The sequence below is a fragment of the Malaya genurostris genome, chromosome 1, assembly GCF_030247185.1.
Source record: "Malaya genurostris strain Urasoe2022 chromosome 1, Malgen_1.1, whole genome shotgun sequence".
Classification (NCBI taxonomy): domain Eukaryota; kingdom Metazoa; phylum Arthropoda; class Insecta; order Diptera; family Culicidae; genus Malaya; species Malaya genurostris.
Window position 1 is genome coordinate 140,450,533 of NC_080570.1, and position 14,240 is coordinate 140,464,772.

Below are 14,240 nucleotides of genomic sequence, written 5' to 3' on the forward strand. Positions count from 1 at the left end.
TGATTGAGAATGCATATTCATAATTTGGGTTCATCATTTAATTCCAGAATTATTCTCATTTTCAGAATCAAGATAAAAAAGTAGGCGCTGAGCTATTAACCTGGACTCAGGAAATGAGTCTTGTAACTGTATTTTGAGCTTGACTTAGATTCTATAACTGGACTCAGCACGCGTTTTCCGGAATTGAATTCTGAAGCTGAATTCTGGACATAAATTTTTGATCTGAGTTCTGAATCTGATTTCTGGATCTCCATTCTAGACTTGGATTCTGTACTTGAACTTTGCACGCTGTAACCGAATTCTGCACCTGGATTCAAGAACGGAACTCTGAAGTTTGATTCTACATTTGGAAATCTGAATTGAATCCTGGAATTTAATGCTTGGTCTGGTCTTTGGAATCGTATTTTTGACTCAAATTCTGAACTATGGAACTGGTTTCTATTTCTGGAACTGGATCCGTAACTTACTTAGTTCGGGTTAATTGAACAAATATCAAAATTCATTCATAGATGGATTCTGCATTATAACATGATTTCTGTACCTGGGTGAAGGCCTGGATCCAAAATTCTGTTTCAAAATCCAGAATCCATGTTCTTAATTCATCTTCAGAATACAGTTGCAGAGTTCATTCTCAAAATTCTGGTTACGAATTTAGCTCCAGAATCCAGGTTCAGAAATCAATTTCAGAATTAAGTTATGAACTTCAGTTGCAGAATCCAGATCTAGAGCTCAATTTTAAAGCTAAAATTCAGGTACCAAATTTCGACCCAGAATTCAGGTAAAAAAGTTCAGTTCTCGTATCCCGATACCGAATTCAATTCCCGAATCCAGATTTAGATTGCAGTTCCATAATTAGGGTTCCGAATTCTGTTCCAGAATTCATCTCTGAACTCATTTTCAGAATCAAGGTAAAAAAAATCTTTGCCGGAATTTAAGAAATGACTTTTGAAACCGTATTCTGACCTTGAATTCAGGGCTTGGATACAGTATTTGAATTCCGGGTCTGTATTCTGGACCGCGATTGGCGAAACTTGATTCTAGGACTGAATTCTGAGCAGCTTTTTAAAACTGAATTCTAGAATTCAATACTTCAACTGGATTTGTAATCTGGATTCTGAAGCTAGATTCCGGATCTGGATTCCCAAATTAGATTCTGGAATTAAATTCCGTACGCGGAATCTATCACGTGAACTCTGGAATCGAATTCTAGAGCTGGATTCTGGACCTGAACTTTGCACGCTGTAACCGAATTCTGCACCTGGATTCAAGAACGGAACTCTGAAGTTGGATTCTGCATTTGGAAATCTGAATTGAATCCTTGACTTGAAATCTTAGTCTGGTTTCTGGAATTGTATTTTTTTCCTAAATTCTGAACTATGGAACTGAGTTCTGGAGCCAGAAGTGAATACTACACGTGGATTCTGTTATTAAACTCATTACGAGGATTCTGGAATTGAATTCTTGATCTGAATTCTGGAACTGAACTTTTGGCCTGATTCTGCCACATGATTCTGAAACTCATGATTCTGGAATCAAGTCCCTATCCAGGATTCTCGAGCTGAATCCTAGACATTGATTCTGGATTCTTAATTGATTAATTCATAGATGGATTCTGCATCATAACATGATTTCTATACTTGGGTGGAGACCTGGATCCAAAATTCTGTTTCAGAATCCAGAATCCATGTTTATAATTCATCTTCAGAATTCAGTTGCAGAGTTCATTCTCAAAATTCTGGTTCCGAATTTAGTTCCAGAATCCAGGATCAGAAATCCCTTTCAGAATTGAGTTATGAAGTTCAGTTGCAGATTCCACATCTAGAGCTTAATTTTAAAGTTAAAATTCAGGTGACAAATTTGGACCCAGAATTCAGATAATAAATTCAGTTCTCGAATCCCGATAGAGAATTCATTTTCCGAATTCAGATTAAGATTGCAGTTCCATAGTTTGGGTTCCGAATTCAGTTCCAGAATTCATCTCTGAACTGATTTTCAGAATCATGGTAAAAAATTCTAGAGCTCTTAGCCTCGATTCAGGAAATGAGTTTTGAAACCGTATTCTGATCTTGAATTCAGGACTAGGATACAGTATTTGAATTCCGGATCTGCATTCTGGATCGCGATTGATAAAAGCTTGATTCTGGGACTGAATTCGGAACCAGAACTATGGAGCAGCATTTTGAAACTGAATTCTAGAACTCAATTGTCCAACTGGATTTGGAATCTGGATTCTGGGATTTAATTCCGTACGCGGTTTCTGGAATTTTATTCTGAATAATAAATTCTGAACCAGGATTCGGAAACTGAATTCTGAACATAGATTTTCGATCTGAGTTTTGAATCTGATTTCTGGATCTCAATTCTAGACATGGATTCTAGAAGTGAATTCTGCAACTTAATCTATCACGTGAACTCTGGAATCGAATTCTGGACCTGGATTCTGGGCCTGAGGCTTGGACGCTGTAACCGAATTCTGCACCTGGAGTCAAGAACGGAACTCTGAAGTTGGATTCTGCATTTGGAAATCTGAATTGAATCCTTGAATTGAAATCTTAGTCTGGTTTCTGGAATCGTACTCTTGACCCAAATTCAAAATTCTTAAACTGAATGCTGGACATGGATTCTGGAGCTGAATGTGAATACTACACGTAGATTCTGTTATTAAATTCATTACGAGGACTCTGGAATTGAATTCTTGATCTGAATTCTGGAACTGAACTCTTGGACTGATTCTGCAGCTGGATTCTGAAAATCAATTCTGGGTCATGATTTTGGATACAAGTCCTGATCCTGGATTCTAGAACTGAATCCTAGAAATTGATTCTGGAACTGGAACTGGAACCTGCTTACTTCGGGCAAATTGAACAAATATCAAAATTCATCTATAGATGGATTCTGCATCAGAACATGATTTCTATACCTGGGTGGAGACCTGGATCCAAAATTCTTTTCCAAAAGCCAGAATTCAGGTTCCAGAATCCGTGTTTATAATTCATCTTCAGAACACAGGTCCAGATTTCATTCTCAAAATTCTGGTTCCGAATTTAGTTCCAGAATCCAGGATCAGAGATCTCTTTCAGAATTCAGTTATGAGCTTCAGTTGCAGAATCCAGATCTAGAGCTTAATTTTAAAGTTAAAATTCAGGTGCCAAATTTTGACCCAGAATTTAGGTAAAAATATCAGTTACCGAATCCCGATACAGAAGTCATTTTTCGAATCCGGGTTAGGATTGGAGCCCCACAATTCGGGTTCAGAATTCAGTTTCAGAATTCATCTCCGAGCTCATTTTCAGAATCAACGTAAACAAGCTAGAGTCAAGCTGTTAGCCTAGATTCAGGAAATGCATTCTGGAAATCGATTGGAGAAGCTTCTGGGACTGGATTCGGAACCGGTACTTTGAAACTGAATTCTAGAACTCAATTGTGCAACTGGATTTGGAATCGGGATTCATAAGCTGGATTCCGAAAATGGATACTGAAAATTAAATTCAGTACGCGAATTCTGTACCAGGATTCGAAAACTGAATTCTGAACATAGATTTTGGATTTGAGTTTCTGGATCTCAATTCTAGACGTGGATTCTAAAACATAATTCTGGATCTGGATTCTTAACCTGAACTTTGGACGCTGTAACCGAACTCTGCATCTGGTGTCAAGAACGGAATTCTTTATTTGGAAATCTGAATTGAATCCTGAAATTTAATTCTTCGTCTGGTTTCTGGAACCGTATTCTTTACCGAAGTTCTGAATTCTGGATTTGGGTTATGGAGCTGAATTCTAAATCTGATTGTTGGATCTCAATACAAAACCTAGATTCTCGAAGTGTCACTGATGGATTTCACGTGGATTCTGAGATCGAATTCTGGATCTGAATTCTGGAACAGATTTCTGAATCTGATTTCTGGATCTGAATTCTGGGCCTGATTTTAGAATTGGAGCCTTGAGATGGATTCTGGAATTGGATTCTGAAACTGAATTGTGGACCTTGATTCTCAAACCGATTTTTCGATCAGAATTTAGAACTAGGCAGGATTCAAGATCTGAATTCTTAAACTGAGTTCTAGATCTGGTTTCTAGAACTCAACTCTTGTCCGAATTTCTGGATCTAATTCTGGAACTGTATAATGAAACTGGATTCTAAAACGCCATTCTGCATCTGGATTTTGAATCTTAAGATCTGAGGCCAGTGTGTTTTAGGGTGATTTAGAGGGCCATTTCCACGCTTCAAATCTGATTTTCTCAGAAACGGTGACGAATATCAAAAAACCCAACTATTAAAATTAGTTTAGGTTATTCTGTGAAAATTTCAGAATGATTGTTTGACTTTAGCGGTCGGGAAAGTCTTTTTTCTGAAGGAAAAATTGCATAACTGAAAACGCCGTCTCTCCACTTGTTCATTGAATATCTCGCCGACAAAGGCATGCATCAAAAATCTATCCTGACAATGTCTAGATAATTTAATTTTAATGCGATTAGTGCATAAAAACATATATGTTGTCGCGATAAAAATGAAGTGAATTGTATTTTTGTGAAAGTAAGTCGATTTCTATGGCGGTGCCATTTTTTCTGCTCCAGCTCCCTGGAAACGTAACGAAACATGAGAGAGAAATAAAATCGGCTCAAAAAGGCTGAGCGCAGTTGGTCGCGTAAAACCACATGCCTCGCTCTGCGTATTACGTTTCTCTCCATGCTGTCTCGTAAATGTGCAAAATTACTCTCGATGGGCCAAGAAAGTTTTGATATTTTCGGTTACAAGTTTGACTACATCACATAATATCCAATAAAGCTACCGCTGAGCCGATTTCGTTTCTCTCTCATTTTTCCTTATGTTACCAGAAAACTGGAGCAGAAAAAATGGCGCGTTCGCGTTTGCACAAAACAATAAACCCCCAAATGTTCAAATCTCTGCGGCGACCAGTAGCCAGTCGTCAATCGTTTACGTCCGAGACGTCAGAAAGGATATTACACTTCTGTGTAATATCCGAAAGCGTTACATAAGTTGTGTAAGCTTTGCGTCTGCTTAGCGGTTTAAGTTGAACTGCTAGGCACGAGATGGCAGTTCAATTTGAACTGCTTTAAGCACTGACGAGCCGAAGGCGAAACGCAAAGAAAGTTGAAACTTAATTCTGGATTTTTTTACTGAACTGAATTCAGAAACCAAACTCTGGATTTGAGTTCTGGTCCAGAATTATGGAATTGAGTTGTGGATTCTAAGAATGAGCTCTGTACCTGAGATCTGAATTCTGGAATTGAGTTTTGGAACAGGATTCTGAACCTGGATTCTGCATCTGGAAGCTTGTATTCAGTTCTGGAATTGAGCTCGTGGTCTGGTTTCTGGAGTTGTAATCTGGACCCAAATTCTGAATTCTGGAAGTGAGTTCTGGACATGGATTATGGAGCTGGATTCTGAAATTGATCTCCGGACCTGGATTCTGTGACTATATTCAGCACCTGAATTTTGGAATTATATTCTGAAAGTGGATTCTGGAACAGAATTTTGGGTCTGATTCTCGCACTGAATTCTGAAAAATTAATTCTGGAACTAAATCCTAGAGGATGCTTATGGAATAGAATTCTGCACTTGGATTCTGGAACAGAATTCTGAACCTGGATTCTGAAACCGAATGTTTTATCAGGATACGTGACCAGCATTCAAGATTTGAATTCTGGAAACGAATTCAAGACCTGGATTCTTGAACTAAACTTAGGTCCCAACTTCTGGATCTAATTCTGGAACTGTATTCTGAAACTTGATTCTAAAACGGCATTCTGGATCTGGATTTTCGATCCCAATTCTAGATCTTGTAACTGGATTCTGAACTATGATTCTTGAAACAAATCTGAAATCTAGTCCAGGATTCTGGTACTGATTGTGAATTTTAAGACTGAATTCTGGACCTGGATTCTGTTACAGGATTCTAAAATTAAATTCTGGACCATGATTCAGGACCCGAATTCTTGGCCTGGATTCTGGTTTGGATTCTACAACTGAACTCTGGACCTGAATTTCTGCAACTGGGTTTTAAAACTGAACTATGAACCATGATTCTTAAACCAATCCTGGATTCTAAAACTGAATTCTGCGTTCGGAAACAGAATTACGGATAATGATTCTGGAACCGGATTCTGAAACTTAATTCTGGGCCATAATTCTGGAACTCAATCCTAGAGATCATTTCTGGAATAGAATTTTGGCACTGAATTTTAGAACCGAATTTTTGATCTGGAGATTCTGGAAATTCTGGAACTGTAATTCAGGAGTTGGATTCTGAAATTAAACTCTGGACCTGGATTCTGTGACTGAATTCAGCACATTAAGTATTCTGGAATTAAATGATGAAACTGGATCATGAAACAGAGGCTCTTATCCTGACTTTGGAACTGAATGCATAAACTGAATTCTGGCTCATGATTCTGGAATGGAGATGGATTCTGTAACCAAGTTCTGGTCCAGGATTCTAGAGTTGAATTGAGGATGAGGATCCTATGATGGATTCTGGAACATAATCCTGGACCAGAATTCTGCAACTTCACTTTGAAATCGAATCCTGAAACCGATTTCCAGAAATGATTCTGGGAATGGATTATGAACCTGGATTCCAAAACTTAATTTTTGGCTCCGAAGCCGGCTCTGGCTCTGGGATTTGGATCTCAATTCTTGATCTTGTAACTGGATTCTGAACCTGAATCCTGACTCAGGATTTTGGAACTGAATTGTGGATGCTAAAACTGAATTCTGGACTATGATTTTGGAGCCAAATCCTGACCCTGGATTCTGGAAATGAATTCCGGACCAGAATGATGAATTCGGAAAAAGAACTCTGAACATTGACTCTGGAACTGGAATCTAGAACTAAATTCTGGACCAGGATTCTGAAACTGGAACCGAGCCCCAGCGATGGATTCTAGAACTGAATTCTACGCCAGGATTTCGAAACAAGATTGTAGAACCGAATCCTGGCTTAATTCTAGATATGTGTTTGGAAATGGATTTGAACCTGGATTCTGAAATTGAATTTTGCTACTGAGTTGTGGATTCTGCATCTTAGCTCTGAACTCGGATTCTGAAACCGCATTCTGGATCAGAATGTGGGACCAGTATTCCAAATCTTAATTCTGGCACTGAAATCCAGACTTGGATTCACGAACTCTGGAACTCAGGATTGAATTCGTGACCTAATTCTGAAACTGGATGCTGGAACTGAACTCTGCAACTGGGATTTAGAACTCAATTCTGGAGTTTGAAACTGAATTCTAAATCTTAATCTAACACCAGGAAAATGGAATTAAGTCTTGGAGTTCTTGATCTGGATTCTGCAATTGGATTCTGAAACTGAATTCTGGAACTGAATTCAGGACCTGATTTTGGAACAAGATTTTGAAATTGGATTCTAAAACGGCATTCTGGATCTTGCAGCTGAATTCTGGACCATAATTCTGGGACAAAATTCTGAATCTGAATTCTTCACCTGCAAACTAGAACTGATTTTGGAATTGTACGGTTGGTCTGGATTCTGGACCTGTATTGTACAATTGGATTCTGAAATTGAATTCCGAACATGGATTTTGGAACTGAAATCTGCACTTGGATTCTGGAACAGAATTCTGCACCAGGATTTAAGAACTGAATACTGCATCTGGAAAATGGAACTAAAATCTTAATGTACTTGTATTTATGTTTGTTATTTTCATCTGTGTACCCCTAAATGAATACTATCTGACGACGGTCAAAATGTCGTCACTTGCTTTCGTTTGACGTGACAATAAAGACGAATGAATTTTGTTCACTATGTTAAAGCTGTCGTTCGAGTACGTTACTCTGGGAAGCCGGCTACCGAGAATGCGTTGAAATTTTATCGTATTTTGTGTCCTTTTTCGAATAGTATCGAAATAATTACTTTCTGAAATTCGAGAAACTCATTACATTACAAACATTACTAAGATACTATCTTAAAGATAGTAAGCGAACCACAAACATAACCAACAAAGAATAACGTTATCAAATCCAGAACTCATTTCGGGATCTAATATCAATTCTACTCAAAACGGCTTACCGAAAAAGTTAAATCCACTGAGTTAAACAATTTATCGGTCGCCTCAAAACTCATAATCAAAATTGTGTGTGGTTCATTGAACCGATCCGGTGGCATCCGGTTTTGTCAGTACGCAATCCCGTCAATCAGTTCATTGAACCTCAGCTTGCATGCCGGCTAATTGCCCCCCTCGCTGTAGAAACTCAATCCCGCCTATTGGAAGGCTTAACCGCACCAAAGCCCGTAATCGACAGGCATGCATTTGGATTTACTCACCGTGTGTTCGGTTTATTTTCGTTTCGATTCCAGATGAGGAGGACCTGTTTATGGTGTGCGATTTGCTGGCCGGGGGAGATTTGCGCTATCATCTGAACCACCAGGTATTGCTCTCATCCCATCCCTGCTCCCTCCCTCGGTGATTCCGAGGATTCCGAGGTGGCACGGTTCTGAACGGAAATGAAATCTAAATTTGTATTTTGTTAATTATCTATTTACTCTCTGTGCTTTGCGCTGGACGCCTGGATTCGACTGTACGGAACCCGTGAAACCCGTGGAATGGTGCCGGTGACAGGTGGAATTCTCGGAAGCCAGTGTTGCCTTATTGGTGTGCGAAATCGGTTCCGTGTTGGACTATTTGCAGAAGCAACGAGTCGTCCACAGGTGAGTAAATTTCACTGGAAGCGATGTTTATTTTTAGTTGGTTTGCCAGGGGACCCTGGTTCTGGTCACCAGCCCGAGAACGGGGAGGGTGGAGTGTACACAATTTGTCCCGCATACCGAAAGGGTTAGGTTCAAAAGTGGACAAACCAACCAACAGAAAGTCGAAGCATTCGATGGCTTTTTCCGCAGCATCATACGAAGTGGGAGCACAAACAAGCATAAATATTTGACCTTATTTATATTGTAAAGCTCTGTTTGTCAGTGTATTGATACCGAGTTACCCTACAGTTTTGCTGTATTATTTTTAGAAACATCAATGAATTCAATTATTTGCTTTGTTTTTGCCTGCTTCGAAAGGCGACAGTGCCGTTTATTAAAAATAACTCTATTTGTTCAGAACCTGTTGGAGCGAGTTTTTTTGTTTGTTTGTTTTTTACCTGATCGCGAACTTTCTTTTATGTTTTAATTGAATAGAAATCGGTATAGTTCAGCGTTTTTCCATTTCAAGCCGATCATTTTTAATCATAAAATTTGTTATCACAATCAACTGGTAACTATTTCAATTAGTTTTTTTTACCGTCACTGCTAACCTCAACCAGAAAAGACAGACATAAGGAATTTTTTCACTCGATGTTTTTAAACTCACAAATAGTTGTAGCATACGACCGATTCTTCAAAAACGAGTAATAAATAAAAACGCGATGAGCGACGCTCCAGGGCTCCATGATGGAAAACTACTAGACAAAAATCAACCTTCATTCTTCTACTTTCCGAAGCCATGTTCAGTTGCTTCCTCACTTGTTTGGTTCCAATGTAACCGGAGAACAAATATGTCAGCTTCCTTTGCGCTCCCCTGTAGCTAGAGAGAAGGATTGCTAAGTGTACCGTAATAATCGTAAGAAAAAAGTAACCAAAGAGAATATACTTAACTTGCGCAACAGACAGAATGACTGAAACAAAACTTTGAAAATATATGTTTGTTAATGCAAGAATAACGCCCAACACCCAAAATTGATTGGAGAATAGTTTCAGAGTTTATTACTCTCGTAACATTTTTTAAGCAGTAACACTCTAAGCAAATTTTAGATGGTGATGAGCTCAATTGGTTCTCGTTCCTTGTCGTCAATGTTGTTTTATGGCCCTGTAATGGATGTACTTTTCCTGGTTCGATTTCTTCTAGTAACTTAATTTATATCTTTAATTTAGTTTCAAACGCATAAAGACTGTCCCAGAAAGTATGGACGCACTTTGATTTCGCTGTAAATAATTCACAAGTGTTAGATATTAGACTACAACAACAGAATATTATTTTCAGCATTTGCTACTTAGCCATTGTAGACTAGCTGGTGCACCTTCTTACGAACGTTCCTCATTAAATTTCGTACAAACTTCTTGGCGACAAGTTTTGACACTTTTTTTCGATCTTTTTCGAACTGTTGAATGGTTTCGGCTGTCGGCTGCCGAGACATGTTTCCTAAGATGTGCCTTTGTTAATGCCCAAAATTCCTCAATTGGTCGAAGTTGTGGGCAATTTGGTGGATTCATGTCTTTTGGGACGAAAGCGACATTTTTGGTAGTATACCATTCTACCGTTGATTTCGAGTAGTGGCAAGAAGCAAGATCTGGCCAGAAGACAACAGGATCCTTGTGGCTTCGAATCATGGGTAGAAGTCGTTTTTGTAAACATTCCTTGATGTATATTTCGCTGTTCATTGAAGCAGTGGTGATGCAGGGTTTCGAAATCTTATCGCAGCTACAAATTGCTTGCCAGACCATAGCTTTTTTACCAAATTTTTCGACTTGCCCTTCTCGCACCGTATAATATTGTGGTCCTGGCAAGGATTTGTAATCGAGTTTCACGTAGGTTTCGTCATCCATGATTATGTAGTTCAAACTTCCAGCAAGAATCGTATTGTACAGCTTTCGAACCCTCGGCCTGATCGATGCTTCTTGTTTCGGACTATGTTCTGGTTGTTTCTGCTTCTTATAGGTTCGAAGATTCAAACGTTCTTTAGCACGAAGAACATTTGACTTCGAAGTGCCCATTTTTTTAGCCACATCCCGAACTGAAACCGCCTTTATTTGCTCGAACGCCTTCAGTATACGTTTATCCAACTGAGGGTTAGCAGGACCTGTTTTCGACCCGTTTTCGGTTTATCCTTAAAGGTGTTATCCTCACCGAACTTCCTGATTGCATTTCGCACGGCTTTTTCACTTACTCCGTCCATTTTGGCTATCTTTCTCAGTGACAGTCCGCGTTCTGTGCACCATTTGTACACAATTTTTCGACGTTGTTGTTCTGCTGAAAGTCCACGCATTTCGAAACAAACTAATGAAAACGAATAAACAACTGCACAAGTGGTTAGAGAAGAGTGTAAACAACAGGACGCAGCCATAAAAAATGATAGATTTTGAACCATTGCGAAATGGCAGCGGTTTTTGGTTGGGTCCATACTTTCTGGGACAGTCTTTGGTGAATGAAATGGCAGACGGCTCTGGACAGCCGGCTGGCTAGAGTTTAACGTATTCCGAAAAATACTCGTTTGGTGCAGCGCTGTTGTAGCACAGCCTCTGGTCGTGGCCGGTGTCGTTATTGGCCATTTAATGAAAAGTTCTGAACTACCGGCAGTCTACTTTTGTTCAGCTCAGTAACACGTTAAAAACAGTGTATTTCAAAATCATTCCGATAGTGATCCAGTGTTCAAGTGGGCAATGTAGCCTAGTTCGTTCCGAAGTTCCAGTAATAGTAGCTCATAGAAGAATTAAAACACGCTTTTTCTAGAACTCAGATGTAGTTTCAGAAATTTCTAGTTATCGAAGGAGCCTTTAATGAATGCTTGTACAGCAGAGTGGGGTTGTAGATAAATCCAGAAAATGAGTTCGGATATCAAGATTTAAGCAAGTAAGAGGTGTAGATGCAAAGGATGACTCACAAGGTCACTGATCACTGCTATCGTGCCTTGGTGAATGGTAGTCGATTTGCAACGACAAAGATGTGAATAAAGCTATGTCCATTTAGAATCCGGAATAATACAATCATCTGTATCTCGGTAATGGATTCGCGTACAAAATAATTTTTTCTTCAGTATGGTTTTTTTACGCGGATTTCCGAAGTTACGCGGTTTTTTACGCGAATTTCCGGGGTTACGCGGTTTTTTTTATGCAGATTTCCGAAGTTACGCGAATTTCCGAAGTTACGCGGTTTTTTTTTAATGCAGATTTACGAAGTTACTCGGTTTTTTACGCGAATTTCCAAAGTTACGAGGGTTTTTTCGGCACAAAAAAAAAATTTCGATTTTGGAAGTCTCAAAATCTTTCTTCGATTTTCACAAAAAAATTTGTTTTTTTTTCTATTTTACCCCAGATCTGGATGTATTTCTAAGATATTTGGCATAAAAAAATTTTGTTCTTTAGTTTGGAGGGTTTTTTACGCGGATTTCCGAAGTTACGCGGTTTTTTTTATGCGTATTTCCTAAGTTAGGTGGTTTTTTTCGGCACCAAAAAAATTTCGATTTTGGAATTCTCAATTTTTTTCTTGTCTTAAAGTCGATTTTCACAAAAAAAATTGTTTTTGATTTCACACCAGATCTGGATGTATTTCTAAGATATTTGGCATCAAAAAAAAATTTTCTTTAGTTTGGATGTTTTTTTACGCGAATTTTCGAAGTTACGCGGTTTTTTAAGCGGATTTCCGAAGTTATGCGTTTTTTTTATGTGGATTTCAGAAGTTACGCGGTTTTTTTACGCGAATTTCCGAAGTTACGCGGTTTTTTTCGGCACCAAAAATAAATTTCGATTTTGGAAGTCTCAAATTTTTTCTTGTCCTAAAGTTGACTTTCACAAAAAATTTTTTTTTGATTTTATACCAGATCTGGATGCATTTCTAAGATATTGGGCATCAAAAAAATTTTTTTCTTTAGTATAGCTTTTTTACGCGAATTTCCGAAGTTACGCGGTTTTTTAAGCGGATTTCCGAAGTTATGCGTTTTTTTTATGCGGATTTCAGAAGTTACGCGGTTTTTTTATGCGGATTTCCGAAGTTACGCGGTTTTTTGCGCGGATTTCCAAAGTTACGAGGGTTTTTTCGGCACAAAAAAAATTTCGATTTTGGAAGTCTCAAAATTTTTCTTCGATTTTCACAAAAAAAATTGTTTTTTTTTTTTTATTTTACCCCAGATCTGAATGTATTTCTAAGATATTTCGCATAAAAAAATTTTGTTCTTTAGTTTGGAGGGTTTTTTACGCGGATTTCCGAAGTTACGCGGTTTTTTTTATGCGTATTTCCTAAGTTAGGCGGTTTTTTTCGGCACCAAAAAAATTTCGATTTTGGAATTCTCAATTTTTTTCTTGTCTTAAAGTCGATTTTCACAAAAAAAATTGTTTTTGATTTCACACCAGATCTGGATGTATTTCTAAGATATTTGGCATCAAAAAAAAATTTTCTTTAGTTTGGATGTTTTTTTACGCGAATTTTCGAAGTTACGCGGTTTTTTAAGCGGATTTCCGAAGTTATGCGTTTTTTTTATGTGGATTTCAGAAGTTACGCGGTTTTTTTACGCGAATTTCCGAAGTTACGCGGTTTTTTTACGCGGTACATATCCCCCGCGTAAAAAGAGACCTTAGTGTACATCAAAACAAAGATAATTCACTGTAATTTAAAGAAAAAATATTAATACAAATCATTTCTCTTCGTTTCTAATGAAAATTCGCCGCTTCTTATTGATTTCTCCCATCAAACGCTGCACACCTCCGCAGTCAACTTTCTTGGCACATTTGTTCCACATTTTGACCATCTGAGTCGCGTCTCACGTCATTTTTTTCCACTTTTCTTTAGCTTTCCCTTAATTTTTGCCCAAAATCTGTCGTAGGGCCGGAACTGCGAGCAGTTGGGTGAATTTATGTTTTTATCTATGAAATCTACGTTATTATCGCGCAACCACTGGATGATTTCCCGGCTGTAGTGGCAACTTGCAAAATCTAGCCAAAACTTCACGGGACTTTTATGGGCTTTAATAAAAGGTAGTACGCCGGGGTTTTTGAGATATTCTTCCTTGTGTAGCTTCGAGTCCATCGTCTTATTCGTCACGAACACTTTGGTCTTTCCTCCGCAGTTGCATATCCCTTGCCAAATCATCAGTTTTTTTTTGACAAATTTGTTCATAAATACAAATTAGAACTTCGCAGGAACATCCGAAATCCATTTTTACGTAGATTTAATCGTCGATGAGCAGACATTCTTGGGACTTCGTCAAAACCTGCCGGTACAATTTCCGAGCTCGAGGTTTCGTGACGTAACTTTGCATTATCGTTCTGTTTGGTTGCATGCTGGCTCAATAAGAACGATTTCCTCTTCGTGAACGAATTCTTCGAACGGTACTGCGAGCAGCAGCGTATTTTTGTGCGTTTTGATTCTCTGATAGTCCAGGGCAGAGCTTAAAATTGGCACGTATTCTCAATGAAAGAAACCATTCCAGCAGTCTCATTTTCAATGTTTTACTGTCTCATTCGTAAATGACCGACACCTGAACAAACGAAGAGAGACGAAGC

General features: G+C 38.5%; 1 protein-coding gene across 2 annotated transcripts in view; it reads left to right on the forward strand.

The window, feature by feature from the left end:
- LOC131425941 (serine/threonine-protein kinase 32A) overlaps nucleotides 1-14,240 on the forward strand; it is a 280,520-nt gene that overhangs the window by 166,635 nt on the left and 99,645 nt on the right. For both annotated transcript variants that reach the window (XM_058588268.1, XM_058588267.1), the window contains exons 5-6: nucleotides 8,343-8,413; nucleotides 8,605-8,693. In XM_058588268.1, the coding sequence (XP_058444251.1) occupies nucleotides 8,343-8,413; nucleotides 8,605-8,693 (160 nt within the window). The remainder of the gene's footprint in view (nucleotides 1-8,342; nucleotides 8,414-8,604; nucleotides 8,694-14,240) is intronic.